General features: G+C 57.1%; 2 protein-coding genes across 6 annotated transcripts; both read right to left on the bottom strand.

Annotated features, from left to right (window-relative positions):
* Positions 1-139: 139 nt before the first annotated feature.
* Positions 140-13220, bottom strand: EHMT2 (euchromatic histone lysine methyltransferase 2; the record flags this gene model as incomplete). 5 transcript variants are annotated; one of them, XM_080806105.1, is made up of 28 exons in its annotated part: positions 140-630; positions 960-1135; positions 1277-1355; positions 2957-3043; positions 3128-3243; positions 3499-3576; positions 3936-4080; positions 4521-4688; positions 4772-4926; positions 5045-5149; positions 6193-6294; positions 6413-6535; positions 6637-6743; positions 7063-7145; positions 7262-7444; positions 7523-7758; positions 7839-7982; positions 8071-8219; positions 8454-8555; positions 8727-8841; positions 8961-9098; positions 10437-10592; positions 10718-10758; positions 10863-10947; positions 11768-12021; positions 12118-12336; positions 12433-12499; positions 13146-13220. In XM_080806105.1, 28 exons carry the CDS (start codon positions 13185-13187, stop codon positions 450-452), a joined length of 3636 nt encoding a protein of 1211 aa, XP_080662231.1. In that variant the 3' UTR covers positions 140-449. The 5 variants fall into 5 exon arrangements, 4 of the variants coding, with proteins under 4 accessions (XP_080662231.1, XP_080662230.1, XP_080662228.1 ...); XR_013966990.1 differs by lacking the exon at positions 13146-13220 and having other exon boundaries at positions 3936-4109; positions 12433-13075; XM_080806104.1 differs by lacking the exon at positions 8454-8555 and having other exon boundaries at positions 13146-13206.
* Positions 13221-15323: 2103 nt separating this feature from the next.
* Positions 15324-16983, bottom strand: ZBTB12 (zinc finger and BTB domain containing 12). Its single transcript, XM_080805838.1, has one exon. It carries the CDS (start codon positions 16831-16833, stop codon positions 15454-15456), a length of 1380 nt encoding a protein of 459 aa, XP_080661964.1. The 5' UTR covers positions 16834-16983; the 3' UTR covers positions 15324-15453.
* Positions 16984-21361: the final 4378 nt, after the last annotated feature.

Below are 21361 nucleotides of genomic sequence, written 5' to 3'. Positions count from 1 at the left end.
GGGAGCTGTCCACACCAGCCACACCTGTCCAGCCGGCTTCCCATCCTGCTCATTCCCCTTGGTCCCACATTCCCTCTAGCCGTGTGTGCTTCCTCCTTGACCAAATCCCCCAGCCCCCCAACAACCATCAAGACAGTTTATTACCAAACCCAGTATTTATTGAGAACAAAGGAAACCAGAGGCCCAATTTCAATTCATCAAACTTCAGCTGAGGATGGGGAACAGGGAGTGGCCAGCCCTGAAGTTACCCTCCCAGGGAGGAACCAGCTCTGGGAGAGACGGGCTGTCAGACCTCCAGGGCCTGGCTGGGGTCTGTGGCCAAGGAATGTGTGAAAGGGGTGGGGAGAGAAGACGGCAGCACCCCAAGATGTGGGCTGTGAGCAGCAAGTGGCAGAGGGGGCTGCTGAGCTGGTGGCCATCCAGAGGTGGGGTGCATGTGTGGTCCGCTATCAGGGATTGACGGGGGGCAGGGAGCCGAGCTCAGGCAGCAGCTCGGGGTGGGGGTCTAGGCGCGCCAGGCGGCTCTGTTCCAGGGCGATGGCCTCGGCTGAGTGCTTGCATTTCTCAGAGCCACACTGACAAGTGAAGTATTTGCTTTTGATGTCCCAGAAGCGGTCACCATAGTCAAACCTGTCAGAGGAGCACAAGAGGCTATGGGATCCTGAGCCAGTGGCCCAGGTCTGCCCCAAAGCACCCACCCCATCTTCTCCTGATAGGCTCCCAGCCCTTCTGTGTGCACACTAGCCCTCCCTGTGGACTTGTCAGACGTGCAGAATCTTGGGCTCCATCCCAAATCTACTGAATCAAAATCTGGGAGGCTCAGGACTCCATTTACACTGATATCTTGAGAGCCTTGGCTCTACTCCTTGCCTGGACACCAGGCACTCTCCAGCCTTTGGTGTCTGGTCCCGGGCTCACTGCATGTCCCACACCCTGGCCACACACTGGAGACACCTCACCCCAGCTCCTCCCCAGTCCGGATGTCTCGGGAACTGAAGAAGGCAATGCGTGGAAAGCGCAGGTCTTGGTGCAGCATGAAGACCCGGACAGGGATGATGTTGGGGTCACACAGGTGGTTGATGAAGCGGCTGATGTTGCCATAGTAACGGGCATCGATGCAGTACACCTCTCCATCCTGAGGGGAGGGCGGCACCCTTCAAGTCCACTACTACCGTGCTTGCCTGGCCAACCCCCACCCCCATGAATCCCCTAGTCCCTCCTCCCCACATTCCCATCTGCTGACTGACTGCAAGACACAGAGGGGTCTCCTGCCCACCTTATTGTCTAAGTCGAAGAGGTAAGAATCATCCTCTCTCACATCAGCCTCGGCATCAGAGATCAGCTCGCCGACATACCTGTGGGCCAGGAAGCGGCAGTTCTGAAGGTGAGTGGGGGTTACTGGGAGCCAGCTCCAGGCCCTGTCCCTCCTCACAACCCCACGGAATCCTCTTTCACGATCTGTCAACTGCCCTGGTCTGTGTCCATGGATCCCACAGATCGACATGGCTGGGGCGGGTGGGCAGCCAGGGCAGAGTGGGCATGGAGGACAGCGGACATCAGACATCATGGGATGGGGGAGGTGGGTAGCTCTCCCCTGGAGCGAAGAGCAGGAGGAAGAACAGGGGGCACCAGCGTGGGAGAGGACACACAGGGCCTCCCTCTGCCAGCTGGGGTCTCTGCTGGATACCTAGAACAACAGGCAGGACGAGGACATGTGGGGGAAGCTGGGGGCTAGTGGGCTGGGGATGAGCTAGAGAAGCAGCCATGGGGAAGGTAAAGGGAAGGGCCTGAGCTGTGCAGGAGGAAGAGACAGTGAGCAGGGAGACGGCAAGTCCCTATGGTTAAGGGGACTAGAATGTGTAGGCAGCTGGTTTTTTTTTGGGGGGGGGTCCATATGGGTTTAGCACCTGGGAGGTGTGTGCACTAGGGATCATCTAGCACGCGGGTGTGAAGCACCCAGCACGTGGGGGCGAAGCCAGGCTGTACGACAGGACTGACGGCAGGGCTGCAGGAAGGGATGGAGCCGCAGGGGCCATGATGGACTCTGGGAAGGAGCTAGCGACAAGGACAGCCACATTTAGAAAGCAGAGGAAGAGAAGCTGGTGAAGAGGAAGGATGGACGGGTCTGAGGTGAGGACAGCATCATGAGAGCCAGAGCAAGGCGGGGTGGCAGACGCCAGAATGAGGACCAAGACACGGGGTGAGGGGAGGTCTGTCGAGAGGCAGCGTCAGCAGGAGGGTGAAGGCCGAGGCCGATTCCGGCAGGGATGAGCAGTGAGTCGATGGTGGGGAACTCGAGGTCCAGGAGGAAGCAGCCATCTCCACAAAGCTGAGAGATGACCCAATAAAGAGGAAATGGGGGCACCAGGGTGGCTTGTTAAGTGTCTGCTTTCAGCTCAGGTCATGATCCCAGGGTCCTGGGATCGAGTCCTACATCGGGCTCCCTGCTTAGTGGGGAGCCTGCTTCTCCCCCTGCCCCCACCCCATTTGTTCTCTTTCTCAAATAAATAAAAATCTTAAAAAAAAAAAGTAAGAGAAAATGGATGGTCCCTTAATTGGGAAATAGGGTCAAAGGAGGCCTAGAAGTCTGTCAGCCATGGGGGGAAGCACCGGACAGGGGGTGACAGATGTTGGAAAAGAAAGTGGAGGTGGATGGAAAGGTCACACCACCTCGATTTTGAAGACAAGAGAAATGACACTCAAAGAGGTTAAGAACTCGGCCACGGACACCCAGCGGCAGAGTGCAGCTCAAACCAGGTCCGTCTCCCAGCTTGGAAAGGCAGGGGAGGGGTGATATGGTGGTGGTGGCAGGAGGCTCTGCAGTCTGGGCAGGCTAGGGGCAGGTGCAGTCTGGCCGGGGAGGGGCAGTGAAAAGGGGCAGGACCTGTCAGGGAGGAGAGCGGAGGGAGACCTGGGAGGCAGCTGCAGCTGGGCACCCACCCCGACCCCTACTCACTCGCAGATGAAGGTCCCCTGGGGGATGGTCTGCAGGGCACGGACCCCCCAGCCCATCTTGGCTGTCCGGTAGAGCTGCAGTCGCACTCTGGGGGGTGGGACAGAGGCTGGCATCAGGTGGTGGTATGTGGGGTGTGGGGGGCTGAGGGCGGGCTGCAGGGGCGGGCCTCACTTGATGCCACTCTGTACCACCCGGTTCTTGCAGTTTCTCCAGCAGGAGCACGCCTGGTTACACTCGAAAATCAGTGGGGGCTCGATCTTATTAAATTCCTGGAGCAGCCGCCCGTCCTGGGGTCGAGGGAGGGAAGGACAAGTAGTTTCCGTGTGGTGCCCACTACGGCTCCCGACCCCACAGACGGGAAGGACGGGCTGGGGGAGGCCACACGTGCCAAGCTCAGAGACTAGGACCTGCACCACGTCCTTGGTTGGCACGTAGCTGGGCATGGGCCCAGCTTCATCCTGGCAGCGCCCCCCGGACCCCTGCCCTGCCCTGCTGTTCACAAGGGAGGGACCGGCGGCGGGGAGCAGGTGGAGTGCACGCACCTTGTCGTACCAGCAGCGGATGCTGAGCTGCCCGCACAGGCAGTTGGAGCTGGAGCAGTCGTCCACACAGGTGCAGTGCTGAGGCAGGAGGCAGGGGATGAGCTCGACCCTCAGAAACGGCCCTGTCCCCTCAGCAGCCAGTGCTCCCTGACCCCCCACCACTGTCCTTCCTCTGAGGTTGTTACTTCGGGACAGTGGGTGCTGATGGTCCCAGGGTGAGGGGGAATCAAGGTGTTGCTGACAGGGGTCCCAGGGCTACTGTAAGCCAATACACCTTCACGTATCCTAAAGAAAGCACCCTTTTCCCAGATGGATGCAAGCCCACACCTGAGTTCCCTTTCAGCCTGGCTCCCTTGTTCGTACACGACTTGCCCGACTGGCCCTGGCTGCTCTGGATGTCCCTCTGGGGGGGGTGGCGTGCAGGGCCCCCCACTTACTTGCAAATGGGTGATGTTCCGGTCGATGTTCATGGTGGATGTCTCGCAGTTCTCCGAGATGTACTTGTAATCTTCAGGGCAGGGCTCCCCGTCCACGCCGTTGACACAGGGGATAGGCACGTTCTCATAGCCCCGAGCCACATCCCTGACAGAAGGGAGATGGGGCTGGGGGCGCTAGAGGAGGGGGTGCGGGGTCCACCAGGTGCAAGGAGAGGCCTGAGAGGTTCCTGGGGCCATGGGAGGGAAGGGGGTGGTTCTGGGAGTTCGTCGGGGCAGGGGGAGGAAGACTGCCAAATAAACTGCGGGACAACCAATGAAAACCGGACTTCAGATAACTGAGGAATAGTTTTTTACTACAGATATGTCCCCACCACTGCACCGCACCCTCTAACACTAAACGCGCACAGCTCCTCTGAAACCCTCATTTAGCTCTATCCTCATTTACTATCTCTGGCATCCTGTTGGGGGCTGGCTCTGAGGATTCAATGGAGCCTGTTCGGGGGGGCCCAAGGGATGTTCTGAGGGTTCAGCAGGGCTTGGGGAGGGGGCAGAGGCTGTCCCGGGTGTAGAGGGCTCCAGGCTCACCGGCATATAATCTTCTCAGTGCGGATGGCCCGATTCCCCACTCCCAGCCGAAGCTTGCGGTTGAGCTGCAGGGCAAACCAGACGTCGGAGCGCTCCGGAGTCAGGTCCCACGCCGTGTCCCCCTCCTTGTTCCGCAGCTCCGGGTTCGCCCCGCGTGACAGGAACAACCTGGGAGGGGATGGGGAGCCTGTGGGGTCCGGGGCTGGGAGCCTGCACCGGGGTGCCAGGGTGCGGGGCGGGTGGGGGCTCACAGCACACAGTCGTGGTAGCTCTCCCGTGCCGCGATGTGCAGGGGCGTGTCCCCGTGGTAGTTGACTGCGTGGAGGTCGCAGCGGGCATTGAGGAGGACCTCGGCGATGGCCGCACTGCCCGTGAAGGAAGCCCAGTGCAGGCAGATGTTTTCTTCCTATGCAGGTGGGAGGGGCGGGGGGTGGGCCCAAGCCGTGAGCCCCGGAACCCAGCCTCCCCCTCACTCAGGGCATGCCAGGGCAGCCCCCTCCTCCCTTAACCCCCGCCAAACTCACGTTGTCTGTGAGCGTGACATCAGCGCCCCGGGTCAGCAGCATGCGGATCACCTCAATGTGCTTGTGCTCCGCAGCCCAGATGATGGGTGTCCACCCCCCACTGTCCTGTGGGTGGGGAGAGAGGGAGGAGGGTGAGAGGCCACTGTCCCCTGCCCAGGGTCTGCCCAGCAATCAGGCCTGCTTACCAAAGCAGTATGCGGTCTAGAGCACAGGCTCCAGAGCTAGGCTGAGAGCAGGAGTCTCAGCCCCACCACTCACATGCTGCGGGACCCAGGGTAAATCTCTTCATCTCTCTGGGTCTCAGTTTCCTGGTCTATAAAATGGGACTAATAGCGTCTGTTGTCTAAAGTTGTAGAGTAATTTTTCTCTTTCTAGAACACAGATATTTCCTAGGTGTTTCCACTCAAAAGTCCTAGAATGTGATGACCCAACAGCACACAGGCTGCAGTCTCTAAAAAATATTTTCCATTTAGAGGGAGCAGAGTTTCTAAGGGGCCTTAGAGTTTCGAAGCCTCTGCCTTCGGCTTAGGTCATGATCCCAGGGTCCTGGAATCGAGCCCCGCATCGGGCTCTCTGCTCAGTGGGGAGCCTGCTTCCCCCTCTCTCTGCCTGCCTCTCTACTTGTGATCTCTGTCAAATAAATAAATAAAATTAAAAAAATAAATAAATAAAGGAAACAGAGTCTCTTAGAGAAATGGCAGATTCAGCCTGGGGCAGGAAACATGCTAAAAGGTAAAGATGCTCTCAGAAGTTGCTGGGTCGTAGCAAAAGCCACAGGAGCCTCATTCAAGGGGCTCCTCCTGGACAAACAACAAACAAATCAAAGACTGAAGAATGGCTGTAATAGTCCAAAACACAACCAAGATACGACAAAGTAAGAGGTAATAAAAAAATATCTGCATGTTTCTAGAGATTAAGGCAGCAACTCTTCGTTCTGAAAACTGATAGAAAGAAGCAAAAAAGAGAAAAGTAAAGAAAAAACACAAACAAGGAGGGAGAAAGAGATGGAGAAGACTGGAACAGGGCTGAGATTCAGGGAAAGGGCCAGAATCAGCGGAGGCTGAAAGGAGGCCTGGGGCCTGAAGCCCGAAGCTGAGCCCAGGACCCCGAGGAAAGGGGCTGGCTGGTGGGGCAGCCAGGCCACTGACCTGGGCGTTGACATCCACCTGTCCCGTGCTGAGCAGTAGGCTGACCATCTCCAAGTTCCCAATTTTGGCTGCATGGTGCAGGCAGGTGGAGCCATCCTCCTCCTGAGGGAGAGGCCGGCCGGTGAGTGCCTTGTCGGCTCTGCAGCCCACCCTCTGACCCAAGGCCCCAGGAGGTGGGGGGTGGGAGTGGGGGCTGGTGGGTGGGGCCAGCTCCGCACACCTTGCTATAGACGCAGCCGCCACGCTGCACCATGTAGCGGGCCGCCTCCAGGTGGTTGTTCACCACAGCCTCCATCAGTGGCGTCCGCTGCTGCTTGTCCACTGCATTGATGTTGGCTCCCGCCTGCGAGGAGGGGGCACGTGGGCTGGTGCCCCGGGAGGCCCGCGCGAGGGAAGGGGTGCGAGGACTGGGTCCCGGAGGCAGAAGGCCGGGTGGGAGCTGACCTGCAGCAGCACGTGGCAGATCTCCACGGAGCCCTTCTGGGCGGCCGCGTGCAGGGGCGTGCGCTTGCTCTGCTGATCGCTCTGGAAGTTGGGGTCCAGGTTGTCCACTGCGGGGAGAGCCCGCCACACCAGAGGAGGGAGGGACAAGCGGTAAGTGAGAGAGCCGGCGGGTGGGGCCTTGTCCTAGTCAACCTCTCCCGGCTTCCACTGGGAAGGCTGGCGTGAGTGAACGCATGTATGCACTCAGCACTGTCCCCAGCACCTATGTGCTCGCTGTCACCACTGTCCCCACCATCACAGGTTATGTGTGTGTCTGTCTCTGCTGCACGTTAAGTGATTCAGGGATGGACGGGGACCCTCAGCGTCTGGTACGTAACCGCTGCTCCAGCGAGGTGCGCAGAACAAACGCGCAAACCGAATACTCACGCAGCATCAGGATCACCTTCTGCAGCTCCCCCTGCTTCACGGACAGGTACAACTGGCGGGGGTGGAAGCGGAGTTTCTTCCGCCTACCACAGTGAGGGACAGGGGTAGGGTCCTCAGAAGGAGCATCACTCTTGGTACCTGTGACCCACCTTCCAGCCCCAGCCCCAGCTGCCCGGCCCGAGAACAGCCCTGCATTCACCTCTCGGACTCCTGGATGACCAGGGCCTTCTCCAGGGCCTCGCGGCCGGGCCCAGGGGGCAGCCCCACAGCTGACAGGCAGCCCCCGTTGGGAAGGGTCAGGGAGGGCCCCGAGCTGTCGATGGTGTCAGCCAGAGGGTCGCAGGGTGGGCGCCGGGGCTCCCCATGCCCTCGCATCCTGGCACTGCAGGAGAAGGAACTGATGTCTACAGGCCATGGCGCTGGGCAGGGAACAGACAGTTGGGAAGGGGGAGGCCAGTACCTGGGCTGGGAAGTGTCTGCTCTCCCGGGGGCATCCTGAGCCAGGGGTGGGGGGGCAGGGGCTGCAGTGCCAGCTGGTGGGGTCACCCCATCCCCCCGGGGGATGGTCACCTCCTGGGCCTCAGATGCATCCTCCCCACAGTGGGGACAGAAGACCATGCCATTCAGCTGGGACACACAGGCCTTGTGGAAGCGGTGGGCCACACGGAAGTCGGGGTGGCACTCCAAGAAGGTGCCCTGAGGAAACAAGGCGCTCAGGCTCTGGGACAGCCCTCCCTTGTGGGGCACGCAGCTGGCCTGCCTCTCCAGCCACTCACCGCTGTACAGAAGTAGCCACAGCCTGGGCAGCAGTGGTGCTTGACCATGCGGGCACGGTGGGTCTCACAGAGCACCATCAGTGCCACGCGGCTGGATGGCCTCATGGTCTCCCGCTTGAGGATGGCGGCATTGCAGCCTGACAGCTGTAGCGGTGTGAACGGGCAGGGAGAGGATGAGGCTGAGGCCTGGGTCCCCACCACCGCCACGTCCCCTGGCAGCTCCCAGGCCCACCTCTCCATCCACACTCTCTGTGGCCATGCACTTGTGCCCAGCTCGCTCACTGATACGGTCAATCTTGGGAGCCTCCATGCGGCAGCTGCATAGCGGTAACTCCTCAAAGCCCCGCTCGGTCTCCAGTGAGGACGTGTCATTGGATACCCCTTGGACAGAGGGAAAAGGGAGCTGAGGGAGGCCAATCCCGTCACCCACAGGGACCCCTGCTGGGGCCTCTCACGCCCCTCCCCCCCCCACTTTTCCCTCCAGGGTCTAGAACTCCCAAAGCCTAGCCATGGACAGACACCTGGGCTCCAGTGGGGTCCCCCTCCTCCCCATTCCCTCCAGCCCAGAGGGTGCCTGCCCCCTAGTGGCTCGCCATCCCGGCAATTGGCAATTACCAGCGTGGTTGGGGGAGAGGGTCCCCTCGCTGGGCAGCTCCAGGGACCCCAGAGGGACCTCCATGTACTCACTGGGGCCTGAGGAGCCCACACCATTCACTCCTGACACAGAGACAGAGAGAGTGAGAGTGCGAGCTCACAGGTGCCTGGACGCGTGGGTACATGCGGGCGTGCATGCGTGAGCACATGCGTGAGCGTGTGTTTGTGCATGCTCTCTGGGGGCCGGGAGGGGGGGCTGGAGGAGGGGACCCAAAAGCAGAGGAGCCTCCTCACCTCGTGGCTCCTTGGCCCGGGGAGGCTCGCGCTTCCGCCGTTTCCTGGACGGCTTCACCCATGGGCTGTCCTTTCGCCACTTCTTCTTGGCTTTGCGGCGGCCGCTGGAGCCACTCTGGGAAGGAGGAAGAATTAGAGAGCCTGGCCCCCAGCCCATGACCTCTCCCCACTGAGGACTCAGATCTCGGGCCCCACAGCCCCCCACTCCTTGGGATGCTAGCCTCCCACCCTTACCCTGTCAGACTGATTCCCTGACTCCTCGTCTTCCTCTTCTTCTTCCTCTTCCTCCTCCTCCTCTTCTTCTTCCTCTTCCTCCTCCTCCTCCTCCTCTTCTTCCTCACTCAGCTGTTCAGCCAGAGCTTCAACCTCAGACTGGAAGGAAGGCAAGGCAGGTCTGAGGAAACAGCAACCTCCAGGCCACAGTCCCCTCTTGGGGGAAACTTGGGAGACAGGCAGGGCAGGAGAGAGCCAACCCCCAAGACTCAGACAACGAAGCAAAACAAAGAGGCTACTATTAGCCCAGATGGCTCCCCGGAGAAGGTGAGCATGGACAGGGAAGGCAAGAGTGCTGAACGTTAGCTGTGAAAAACTCACTCACAATGTGTGTGAATCTTGGCAACATATTAAGGGAAAAAAATTACCAGAAAACCAGCACATAGTTTAATACTCTATGAAGTTTTCACACGTAGGCAAGACTACTACCCGTAGCTGCTCAAAACACTAGAAGAGAGGCTCAGGAGGAACTTTACAATGAGAATGAGGATGATATTCCATAAATCCACCGACCAATCTTAAACATGACTAATAAAAGATGAGATGTCCTATAACTCCTGATGTGATGCAACAGGAAAACATACACACCAGCTATCAGATCTTCTCGCCACTTAAAAACAAACAAACAAACAAACAAACAAACCACCCAAAGCCGATCATGCTTCTAGATCTGCTTTGTAAGAAATACCGGGCAGAGATGAACATGTCAGTCCCCGCCCAATCAGTGAATGCCTAAATGCAAGGAATTCTGTATTACAAGTGACCTGGTCCTATCAACAAGTAAATGGCAAGAAAAGCTGCTTTTTCAAAGCCAGGGGCACCCACACATCAAGACAGACCGAAGGCAAATGTCGATCAAACCAGTGGATGCAGCGCATTTGAATCTGGACAGACAAAACCCCATTTATGAAACCACGGAGGCGATGTGGACCCTGGTAGCGGGGTGATGGTTTTAAGGACATTTTCGAGGTTGTGAATACAGGGAAGCCGTGATCTTAAAACTCAGGAAGAGGCTTCACGTTTAGAGATACATATGGAAACACATCCAGATAAAATGATGTGATGGCTACTTTACAACAGTCCGGGAGGTGGGCGGGCTGGGGGAGGAAGAGCTGAGTCAAGAGCCGCTGTGTGCTGACAACTGCTGGGGTGGGCTGAGGCTTTATGAGAGCTCAGCCCTTATTCTTTTATGCATATCTGAAATTTCCCACGATGTCACATTAAATAGAAAGCATGTCAGGCAGGACAGCATTATACTGCATAAGCAAACATGTGTAAGACAAAACCAAGAGCAAAATAACGAATAAGCAAACAAACAAAATGGGATGATAAACCCGAAGTCCAGGATGGAGGTTACCACCTTGGGGAGCGGCAGGGGATAGGCTGGGATGGAGCACACACCGGGAGCAAGTTAGAGGAAGGCCAGCTCCTTCTTACCTTGCTGTCAGAGTCCACACGCTCATCCACAGAGTAGGAGTCGTAGTAGAGGCTGAAGTCGTCCCCTACCACTGTCTCCCACTCCTCCAGGGACCCTGGGCCCCCTTTCTCCATGGTCACTTCTCCCGAACCCCGTGTAGAACCCAACTCCTCTGACTAGGAAAGATCAGAAAAACGGAAGCTGCTGGTACCTGGTACCTGACCCCCATTTGCCCTGGGTACAAGATACAGCCTCCCCCCACCCGGTGGAGAGGCCTTGTTTTCTGCCTCTCCAGGCTCACCAGGCCACCTCCAGCGTTCAGCTTCCTTCTTTTCGCCACTTCTGGAAGAAAAGAGAGAGAGGGAGAAAGGAGTTAAGGTCTGTCCTTAAACCCTCAGGACAGGTCTTATCCAGTGGCCAGTGGGTGGGGGTGGGGTGGGACTGACCTGAGGTCATCTTCCCCAGCGAGTGTACATCATCACTCATGCGGAAATGCTGCACTTCAGGGGGCCGCTTCTCAGGGACGGGGGGCTGGGGACCAAGAGGAAACACACTTAGTAGTTCTACCTGGATTAGCCTGGAGCCCTGGATGAGGTTGGGGTGGGCGAGACACACCCTCAAAATTGCCATCTGAAGCTCCAATAAACCAGAATGTGGCAATCACAACTCTGGTCTCCCCAGAGGCAGTGTGTCAAGCATATCTTCACCTAACACTTACCTCTTCAAGCACACAAAAGCAGGCCCTCTTTACCCATTTTACAGAGGAGAAAACAAAGGTTCACGCCTTGCCCAAAACTGCCTAAACCATATCCAGAACAAAATGATACCAGAGCCCCAGAAACACTGTCATAAAGCTTCTGAAATTCTGGGGCTTTTGTCCTTTCCCTCAGCTCCTTCCCTGTAGGGATTCACAGTATAAAAAAAAAAAACAACAAAAAAACCCAACCCTTAGAAACCCTCTGAAAAAGGAAGCAGGGGCAGTTTCAAAGGGAGGAAAAAGCTCCCTTGGGGCCCACTTTGAGGTAGAAAGAGAGTTTGAAGTTCCTTAGACAGTCATTATCATAAGAATTACGAGGTTAACTACATCATTAACTCTCTAACCTTTGTTTTTTCTATTCTCCTCTCCCCAAGAATTGTAAACTCCAGGAAGACAGGAACTTGTCTGTTCAGATTAAGCCCAGCCCAGAATTTGACACACAGTGGCCCCTAAGTAAGTATGTAGAACCGAGAATGGATGAAGAAAGGTCTCTAGCTAAACTGTTAAAAAAAAAAAAAAAAAAAGCCCACAAGGGGTTCATAGTGGACTACTTTAATTTCCCCACCCCCACGCCTCTCCCCACCAAATCCTCACCTGCCCATTTCCTGGTTTGGACATGGTTTTTCTGGCTCGGTGGACCTTGGGCTGTCCCTCTGGGCTGGGTGTGGCCACAGGGGGCTCGGGCCCTGCTGTGGCTGCCCCCTGGGCCCCCGGCATACTCAGCAGCCGCATAGCCAAACTCTGGACTGATGGGGGTGATTTTCCAGTCCCTGTCATTGACATCTTGGCCCGGCTGGGACAGGCGCCCCCCTTGCTGGGGGAAGAGGGGAATGACTTTGTGGCATGGCCTGGAAGACAGAGAGGCAGGCAGGCAGAGGCAAGATAAGAGTGAAAGCGATCACAGAATACCCCACCTCAGCCCTCCAGGCTCCCCAGCCTCTCACCCAGCAGGATGCGGCCCCCATGGAGGTCCCCATCTCCCTCCAGATTCTCAGGTTCATCCCCAATGAGTGGTGTGGCTCCCACAGGGGTGTCAGCCCCCTCATCGCCAACAGTGACTGTGACAGAGGCTGGGGATGAGGGCCCAGCAGGCTCCAGGGAGTCGGGGCTGGCCTTGGGCAGGGTCTCCTCACTACGAGGGGTGTCCCCCAAAGAGCCGTGGACTGTAAGGGAAAATAAAAAGTTCAGGGTTAAGATCTCAGGGAATCCGGTGTTGGGGAAGGTGAAGGTCCAACTGGGCCCGTTTCTGCTGCACTCACCTCTTTCAGTGGCTCCTCTAGGCTCCTTCTCCAGCACCAGCGCCCCCATCTCAGCAGGGGCCTCCCCCTGGCAGGGGACACAAGGTATAGGGGGGCTGGTCAGTCCAGTAGGAAGTTGGGGAGCCCAGGACGCCTGGGCTCTGGGAAGAGAGAGTAGGCTCCGGGGCCTACCTCTTCCTCTATGAGGGCCCCCCCTTCCGCGGCCTCGGCTGCCCGGGGGGGCCGCACGACCCCTCCCCCGGGCCCGCATTAGCCCCCTCCCTCTCGGTAGACCCCGCATCTCAGGGGCCGAGAAAAGAGGAGGGGGAGGGGGCGGGGCCTCCGCGCCCCGGCCCCGCCCCCTCCTCCCGGCTGCACGCGCCGCTCCCCCTTTGTCCCCCAGGCCGCGGGGACCCCGGGCACCAACCCCTCCAGCACCCGCTGCCCCCCAGCCCGGTGGACGGCCCCTCGTGCCCCTCGCGCGTGCTCCTGGGGCCCCGGCGCCGGCCGCCCACTCGGGGGCAGCCGGCGGCTGCACGCGTGCCTCCGTGCCCACTCCCCCCACCTCCCACCCCCTGGTCCCCTCATCCGCCCCCGGTGCTGGCCCTCCGGATTGCTGCAGGTCCCGTCCGGGCCCCCCGGCCCCGTTGCACCCCCGGAGCATTGCACGGGCGCGCGCTTCCCCCGGGCGCGCGCGCGGGCATGCACCCGCCTCTCCCCCTCCCCTTCCGCACCTCGGCGGCCGCCGCCGCTGCAGCTCCCGCCGCCGCCGCCATCGCCGCTTGCGCGGGGGGCCGAGCCGGCGCGCGGCCGCCCCGGGTCACGTGGGCGGGGGAGGGAGGGCTAGGAGGAGCCTTAAAGGAGCCACTACGCGCTTTCTGGCCATTTTCCCCTGGAGAGCCGCTTCGGAAATGGCAGTGGCTGTCCTAAGCTGGGGGCTGCAGGGGAGAATTCCTGCTAATCCTGGCGTCAGCTCAGCGGGGAGCCGAAGGTGAGGCATGCCTGGGTTCAGGTGTGGCTTCTCCATACCCCGCCTGTTTGTAGGTAACGAAGGGAGTGTCGTCTGACCCTCACTGCTCTCGGCAGCGGCTGTCTTTCCAGTCTGGCCCGCGTTATGTTTCTCCCGCCTCTGGGTGCTTTCTGGTTTCTGGGTCGCCAGATGGATCAGGCTCAGTTTTGGCCTGGCTTCACTAACGAGCAGGAAGGGGGCAGTGGGAACGCGCGGAGGACACCTTTACTCTCGACTGTTTCTATCTTGGTGCTTCATGTCTCCTGGATCGGCGTCCTCTTTTGAAAACCTGGGGCTAAAGTCTCTTCTGTTTATGCCAGACCTGTTACGTCACCATAGGCACTAGGGATCCAAGTAAGCCCCCAGAGGCCCTAGAGTTATTACTGCTAGTGACACTACTAACTTTTTTTTTTTTTTTTTTTGGTGCCAAACACCTCACAAGCATAGTCAGGAACTAAGTGGGGCATAAGCCCAGTTAACAGTGTAAGTATGAATAATATTACACAAAGATATACAACCTTGATAGCATTACTTAGGATACGATCCCTTTACAGATTACATTCTGGTCAAAGTTTGGAGAAAACCCTGTATGATTTCACACGCAGTATTTGATAGAAGCCCTTAGTTGGAGTATGGGGCACCTGAGGCCATTTCAGGGCCTTCTGGGAACTGTAGTTCTCTTTGGTTAAGAAGTATTCCAGAGCTTTGTGGGACTTGTAGTCTTCTCCATACCCGAATCCAAACACAGTGTTTTTGCCTTTTTTTTTTTTTTTTTTGGCTTTCCGGAGGACATGAATCCTCAGAATATAAATGCCCAAAAATAGTCTCCTGCTTACAGTTTTGGTGGCCATAATGATCACCTTTATAGCTCATCCCCAGGGCTGATACCAAACTCTTGTAATAGAGGGGGAAGTTGTGTGTTACCACCACCGCCAATCATGGAACACAAGTATGAGATACCTGCCAGATGCTGAGGTTGCAGAACTGGGAGGGTCCCCAGCCAGAGAAGCCCACTTGTCACAATCCCCTGCTCTTGTCAAGTCTCCTTCAGGCATGGGTCCTGCATGAGCTGTGCTGAGTATTGAACAAATGGCATAAAGAAGGAGAGGGTGTCTAGAGTGGGATAGTCATACACATGCAGTTGCCAGACAGAGTATAAAGGAAAAAAATTGTGTGGGTTTCTTTTTTTAATTATTTATTTTGTGGAAAACAAAAGCAGAAAAACTAAAACCCCAAACTCCAGAAAAAATCCTAAAAAATACGTTTTTTTCTTAAAAAATACTGTATAAGTCTCTACTCCTCTCCCTCCCACCCAACAGCCCTCCTTGTATCCTCTCATCTAAGTGCCCTACCCCCCACCCCCACCACTATTCATCCTTCTTGCTATTGTCCCCCACTTTTCCATATCTACCCAGGATGCTCACCCCCAAGTTCTCTTACCTGGCACCTGACATGGTTCTCCCTAGAGTTCCGGTGAGCCTTTACCCACAGTCCCATTCCCCCAGCATGCAAGAACTGTCTCCCCACTTCCTTTTCTGGGATTCAATAATCCTTTCCCCCACCACTCCCTCTCCCAAGGATCTATTCTATGCAGGAACACGTAAACTGCCTCCTGCCAAATTCCCTCCCAACTCCCACCCACCCCCCCCCATCTCAAGAAATATCGGAACCTCACCCTGGGCAGCCTTAACCAGGAATAAATCATTTTCCTTTTTTTCTTCTCATTCTATAAAACCCTTTCCCTCCCTCCACATTTCCATGCACCTCTAAGAGAAGAAAATTTTTCTCTGGGAGCCCATATTCCCTTGGCTTTCTCAAGAACCCTCTCCCTCACTTTTTTTTTTTTTTTTCCTGAAAAGGCAGGGGTCTTCTGTTCAAGGAATCTTCAGCCCCTCCCTCAGGATGTATCTGCTCAGGTTCCCCACCGTACCTGCCTGTTCCCGACCCTCCCACCCGCCCTGTTCTCCTGGGCTAGGAGCTCCCTTCCCACTGAGCCCAGGGATGCCCGCCTCCTGGCCTCCGAGACTGCCCCGCTAGCGGATGAGGACGTTGATCTCAGCCACGCTGGCCTCCAGCACGTTCTCCGCCGTGGTCTTGCCATGCTGCTCCTTGAGGTGCCGCCTAATGGCGGGCTTGTGAGCGAAGCGCACGTCGCAGTAGGAGCAGCGATAGGGCCTCGCTCCGGAGTGGAGATTGAGGTGGTCGTGCAGCGTGGACTTCTGCGTGAAGCACTTGCCGCAGATGCCGCATGAGTGTGACTTGACACCGCGGTGCACGTTCATGTGGCGGTTGAGGTTGCTGCTGTGGTTGAACTGCTTGCCGCAGCGTGGGCACATGAAGATGAAGTGCTGCGCCCGCATGTGGAAGACCAGCTTCTCCACGCCCTGGAACACTTCCGGGCACTTGGTGCACTTGATGTTTTTTAGGGGGTTTCCACTGGAAAAGCCCCCCGGCAGGGGTCCCCGGCTGCCCCCTGCCCCCAGGCTGCCCCCCGCCCCCCGGGCAGCCATGGCCACCGCTGCTGCCTCCACCAGGCCCGAGGTGGCCCCCACGCTGGCCCGGCCTCCGGGGATCAACAGCAAGCCCTCCCCTTCTGCGTCTTCAGACAGGCTATAGCAGGCTTTCACGACCCCCTGCGGTGGGGCCACAGTGCTGGGGGGCACGCTGCTCTGGGCCAGCTCTCCCAGGTGGCTGCCCACGGAGCCTCCGATGCTCAGACCTCCTCCCAAACCTCCCGGAGGTTTGAGCCGGTGTGCCACCTCCAGGGCCGACTCCACCTTGACGATGCAGATGTCAGACACGTCCTCGTCCTCGTCCTCATCTTCTTCCTCGGCCTTCAGCTCCAGGTCCTCATCCAGAGGAAACTCCAGTTTCACCGGCCGTAGGAGTGGAGGGGGTAGAGGGGGTGGGGGTGGGGGCTTGGGGGCTGGCTTTGGGGTCCTGGCGGGAGGGAGGAGGGATTTGGTGGCACTGACACTGCTCACAAGGCTGGCGTCGCTGACCCCGTCCTCTTTGAGGCCTATTTTGGGCTCAATGAACTGGCTGAGGGCGTTCCTGCATTTCTCCACCACGTGCTCCATCTGCAGGTAGGAGGCAGCCGTCAGGTAGTTGACGATGTCCCTGACAGCGAATTCCAGAGCGCCCGTGTAACAGGAGAGGAGCAGGTCGGCCACGATGCGCGCACTGTGCATCAGGGAAACCTGCAGCTCAGAACTGGGGTTCAGCAGGAACTGGTCCCTCAGGAAAGGCGAGCAGGCGGCCAGGATGACCTTGTGGCCACGGAACTTGAGGCTGTCGGCCACAATGGTCACGTCGCAAAACCGCTCCTCTGCGCGGAGCTGGTTCATATTCCGCAGGGTAGCGGCCTCGTGGCCCGGCAGCTGGAAGCGCAGGACTTCCACCCCAGAGGCCATTGTGGCGGGGGTGGGCAACCCTGGTCGGGAAGGAAACCTGGTCAGAGACAAAGGTCTCTGGCTCTGCTAAGCCAACGCTCCAGGCCCCTCACCCCCATTTCTGCCCAGCCTCCCAGCTTCGGATCTCCCAGTCTTCAGGCCTCTTCCTCAGTTTCCCCAGTCCCTGGGGAAGAGCTGTCCCTCCGAGAGGACGGAGGCGTGGTTCCCGGGGGCGGGGCAGCGGCGTCCACACCCCCCCAGCCCGACCGCCCGCGAGGACCGGGCGAGCCCGAGCGCCCACGGGGAAGGTAAGAGAAATCGGGAGCAGAGGCCTGGGGTTCTGGGCGCCGGGGTGGCCCGGGCTGCAGCCTCTTCTCACCCCGCCCCCTTTCCCCGCTGCTTCATTCCTCCGCCCCCCCTTTGCACGTTTGCACGCGCCTTTCACGTCCTCCCCCCGCCGCCTGCACGCTTCGTGCACGCCCCCCCCACGTTCAGAGCTCCGTGGCACGCCCCCCCAGCCCCACGACCCTGAGTGCACGCGCCTCTCACCTGGCCCGGTTCCGCGCGCTGTTTTTTCCCCCCCTATCTCCCCCACCCCCCCCGGGGTCGGCAGCACCCCCAAACACGGGCAGGGCCTGGGCAGCGCGCAGGCGCGGGGGTGCACGAGGCGCGCGCGCGGGGCCAGCTCCGCGTGGGCGTAAGGAAGGAGGGGCGGGGGCGGCTCCTGCAGTGTGTTCCAGGCCCCGCGCGCCTCGGCGTCGGCGAGAACTCGGGGAGGAGGAAGAGGGGAGGGAATTAAAGGAGCAGGATTCCCCCTTTCCCGACCCCCCTTTCTTCAACAGCCCCCCCCACACGGTTAAAGGGCCGGATGGCCTGGCCTCCCCTTTGGCCGGTATTATTTGTCCGCCAGAGCGGAAATACGTTCCACACCCCCCTCTCTCGCTCCCCCTCCTCTGTGCCTCCGGGCCCCGCGGCCCGTCTGCGCGTGCGTGCCAAGTGCCGCGCGGAGGCCCGCTTGCTCCGGCCCGCCCCCCGTTCCTGGCGGCCCGCGGCGCCCTCCGCTCCGCGCCCCCCAGCGCGCGCCCCCGCCTGCGCTCCATGCCTGTCAGGCTCCAGCCGACCGTGCTGCCACCTGCTCGCAGGGCGGGTGCGGCTCTGGCCCAGTTGGGCTGTGCGGGACAGGGCTGCAGCCCCTCCCAGGGACCCAGACCGCCCCGCGGCTATCAGAGCTCAGGTCGCAGTTGCCCACGCGTGCATCCTCTGTTGAGTATGTTCACAGTCCCTCTGGTCACACTTCAAGACTTTTTCCCAACTCTTCTGAAGCTAGTGACCACTTAAGCCCTCCTGGCCTAAACGAAGCTTTAACTTCCTACAGTAAGAATCCAGTGCCCTCCACTTGCCTCTGTCTTAACAATAGTGTATCATCGCACCCATCCGACCTTCTCCATTCTAAGAACTGATCCTACTTCTTGCCAAGGCAAAGGTCCTCCACTGTGTGTACTGTCGATGACCTTGCCCATTTCACCCCTACTGTATAATTAACCCTAGCACTAATTCTTCTAATTATGCGATTATTTGTATCAATACCATTTTACCATCTTTAATCTTTCCAACTGCAGCTGTCTCTGGCAAGGTCAGAGATCCATCGCCCTAAATAAAAGCTCTCCTCAACTCTGCACCTCTACTATCTCTCTGTCACTCCCAACTAACCTGCGGTCTCCACAGCTTTGCCAACACCATTTATTATTAGCACGTTGGGCAAAGGGTGATTGCCTTCCCCGCCCCTTTCTTGCACACTCCCCTCCCTACCCATCCAAACCCAGGTGAAAAAGCCCCTGCTTCCCATTGGTTGGGCTGGTTGGTTACATACTCCAGGAGACTAGAGCATTTCTCTTACACATCAATTTTGAGGAAACTGCTTGTTATATAATGGGTTCAGTATCTGGTTTCCCCCATTAGATTGTAAAATACTTGATTGCAGGAATTATGTCATGAATTATATTTTGCAAATAAAAGGCATGCAGTACATGACTGACTGCTGAAGTTGTTCCTTTTGCTCCGCCAGCATCCACCCAGAAAAAGTTTGTTCCTGACTTAAACTGAATTCCTGAGCTCAGAGGGATGGCCTTTGGTGGGAGAGTTGGGGCAGTGTTTAGGTGGTGCTCGACTCCTTGCTTTCCCTTTTAAATTCTTTGCCTTTTATGCCTCTACCCAATCTTCTTTATTCTAAAATGCACTCTTTGTAGAAATCTCCTGTGTAGTCAGGCCATATAAATCCGAGAAAGAACTTTGGCTTTTGTGTCAGACACACCTAGGCTCAAAGTTATATTCCACTAACTTTTTTTTTCTTTAAGATTTATTTATTTATTGTAGAGGAGGGAAGGGCGGGGGGGAGAGAGAAGCAGTTTCCCTGCTGAGCACGAGGTCCTACCCCAGGCTCGATCCCAGGACCCTGAGATCATGGGCCACCCAGGTGCACCCATATTCCATCACGTTTTAAAAGAGGCCCCTTGGGCAAGTTACTCAATTCTCTGAATCACAGCATCTTTGTCTTTGAATTGGAGACCCTGATTTTTCACAGGGCTAATTTGAGGTTTAAGGGAGCCTGGTATATAGCGGGTGCTAGAAGAGATAGCTCTCTTCCCTTTGCCTACTTGGGAGACAGACTATAAAACCTTCAAAAGAACTTTAACTGGATATTCTGTTTCCTTGTCTCATCTCTTCTTTCCCTCATTGCCAGACTTCTCAAAAGAATAGTGCAGGGGCGTCTGGGTGGCTCAGTGGGTTAAAGCCTCTGCCTTCGGCTCCGGTCATGGACCCAGGGTCCTGGGATCGAGCCCCACATCGGGCTCTCTCCTCTGCGGGAAGCCTGCGTCCTCCTCTCTCTCTGCCTGCCTCTGCCTACTTGCGATCTCTGTCTGTCAAATAAATAAATAAATATTAAAAAAAAAAAAAGAATAGTGCACACTCTAGTGAAATCAGAAATACACAGCCTGTCCAAGTAAGAACTGAAGTTTGTTAAGTTTTGTATCCTGTCACCTTCTCGCTACTTCTCCTTTCTGGGGGAGTGTGAACAGGACAAGGGGCCTCATCTCAGTTTGGGATTTAAGACAGGTTCTTGGTGGCAGGTAGAGTTGTGAGCTGATGAATCCTTCAAATGCCAGGCCCGCCCAGTTACAGTTTTATATGGAAACAAACTGTAGTGCCCAACGAGGCTGCCTTCTCCTGTGCAGCCTGGTAGACAGATGCTTTACGGGCTGTTTTCCCACATAGCCCATGTAGGGGTATCTACATGCTTGTCCCTTGGTCCAGTCCTTGGCTAGCAGTACTGAACTCCCTGGTGTAGTGTCAAGGATGGGTAAATTCAGGATTCTTAGTGGGCTTGAGAAATAAAGTCTGACTAGGGAGCAAGGAACAAGTAGGAGACAGAAGGTCTAGGTTCTAGTTCAGGTTGGAGGCCACCAAGGTCCCAGAGGTTTCAGTATTTTCTTCAAGAAATGGAGGGGGTCACCTGGGTGCCTCAGTCAGCTAAGCATCTGCCTTTGACTCAGGTCATGATCACTAAGCAGAATCTGCCAAGAATGTTTTGCAGTTCCAGGCCCCTGAAGAGGAACAACCAGGCCCCTGCAGCAGAACGATCACCTTAGACCTTTAAAAAAAAAAAAAAGATTTTATTTATTTACTTGAGAGAGAGCACGCAAGGGAGAGAGCACAAGCAGGGGGAACAGCAGAGGGAGAGGGAGAAGCAGGATCCCGTGGAGCAGGGAGCCCGATGTGGGACTTGATCCCAGGACCCTGAGATCATGAACCCAAGCCAAAGGCAGCTGCTTAACCCACTGAGCCACCCAGGCACCCCAATTTTCACCCTTTAAAAACCGCTGCTTGGAAGCTGACGGGGAGTTTAGGCCTCTGAGCATTAGCTCTCGGTTTTCCTGCCTGATGGCGCACCAGTAAATAGCCTGTTTTCCTTCACTCCCAAAACAAACAAAACGAAACCCCAAACTAACCAAAACAAAACTCTGAAAAGCAAACAACCAACTAAACAAATAAAACCCCAAACCCCCAAACCCACAAAATTGAGAAAGGGTAAAAGGGTACACACTAAAAGGCCTCCTGCTACCCCCCACCCAGTTCTCCTGCCCTCCCCGCCACCAATATTACTGGTTTCTTCAAAGCTGTTTGAACTTCTGACAACCTTTTTTTTTTTTTTTTTTTGACCTTTGGACAACTTTTATCTTCACTCCATTTCATCCGCTTTCTTGCCAGGCTCACCCTCTGGTGGCTGACAGGATCCAGAACTTCCTCCTTTCTGAAATTTGAAACTCCAGCGTACCATTCTCTAAGTAGCCCTCGGATCTCCCCCCTACCCCACCCCACCCCACCGGAGGCAGTGAGTATACCTGCCCCACTCCCCAGGGAGACCATCAGGCATCTCAGCTTCCCCTTTTCTCCCTGTCCGGCCAAGAGAGCACTCACGTGCACCGCTCAGCTGCTCTGACCTAGCGGCACTTTGCAGTTGGGCCCCTTGATGCACCTGGAAGAGGCCCTC

Source organism: Martes martes (genome assembly GCF_963455335.1).
Source record: "Martes martes genome assembly, chromosome: 6".
Taxonomy (NCBI): domain Eukaryota; kingdom Metazoa; phylum Chordata; class Mammalia; order Carnivora; family Mustelidae; genus Martes; species Martes martes.
The sequence above is the reverse complement of the archived record's forward strand: the minus strand, read 5'-3'. Positions and strand labels throughout refer to the sequence as shown.

Bases quoted from the DNA above. Each gene is read 5' to 3' on its own strand.
- ZBTB12 (XM_080805838.1), bottom strand. From the start codon at position 16,833: ATGGCCTCTGGGGTGGAAGTCCTGCGCTTCCAGCTGCCGGGCCACGAG.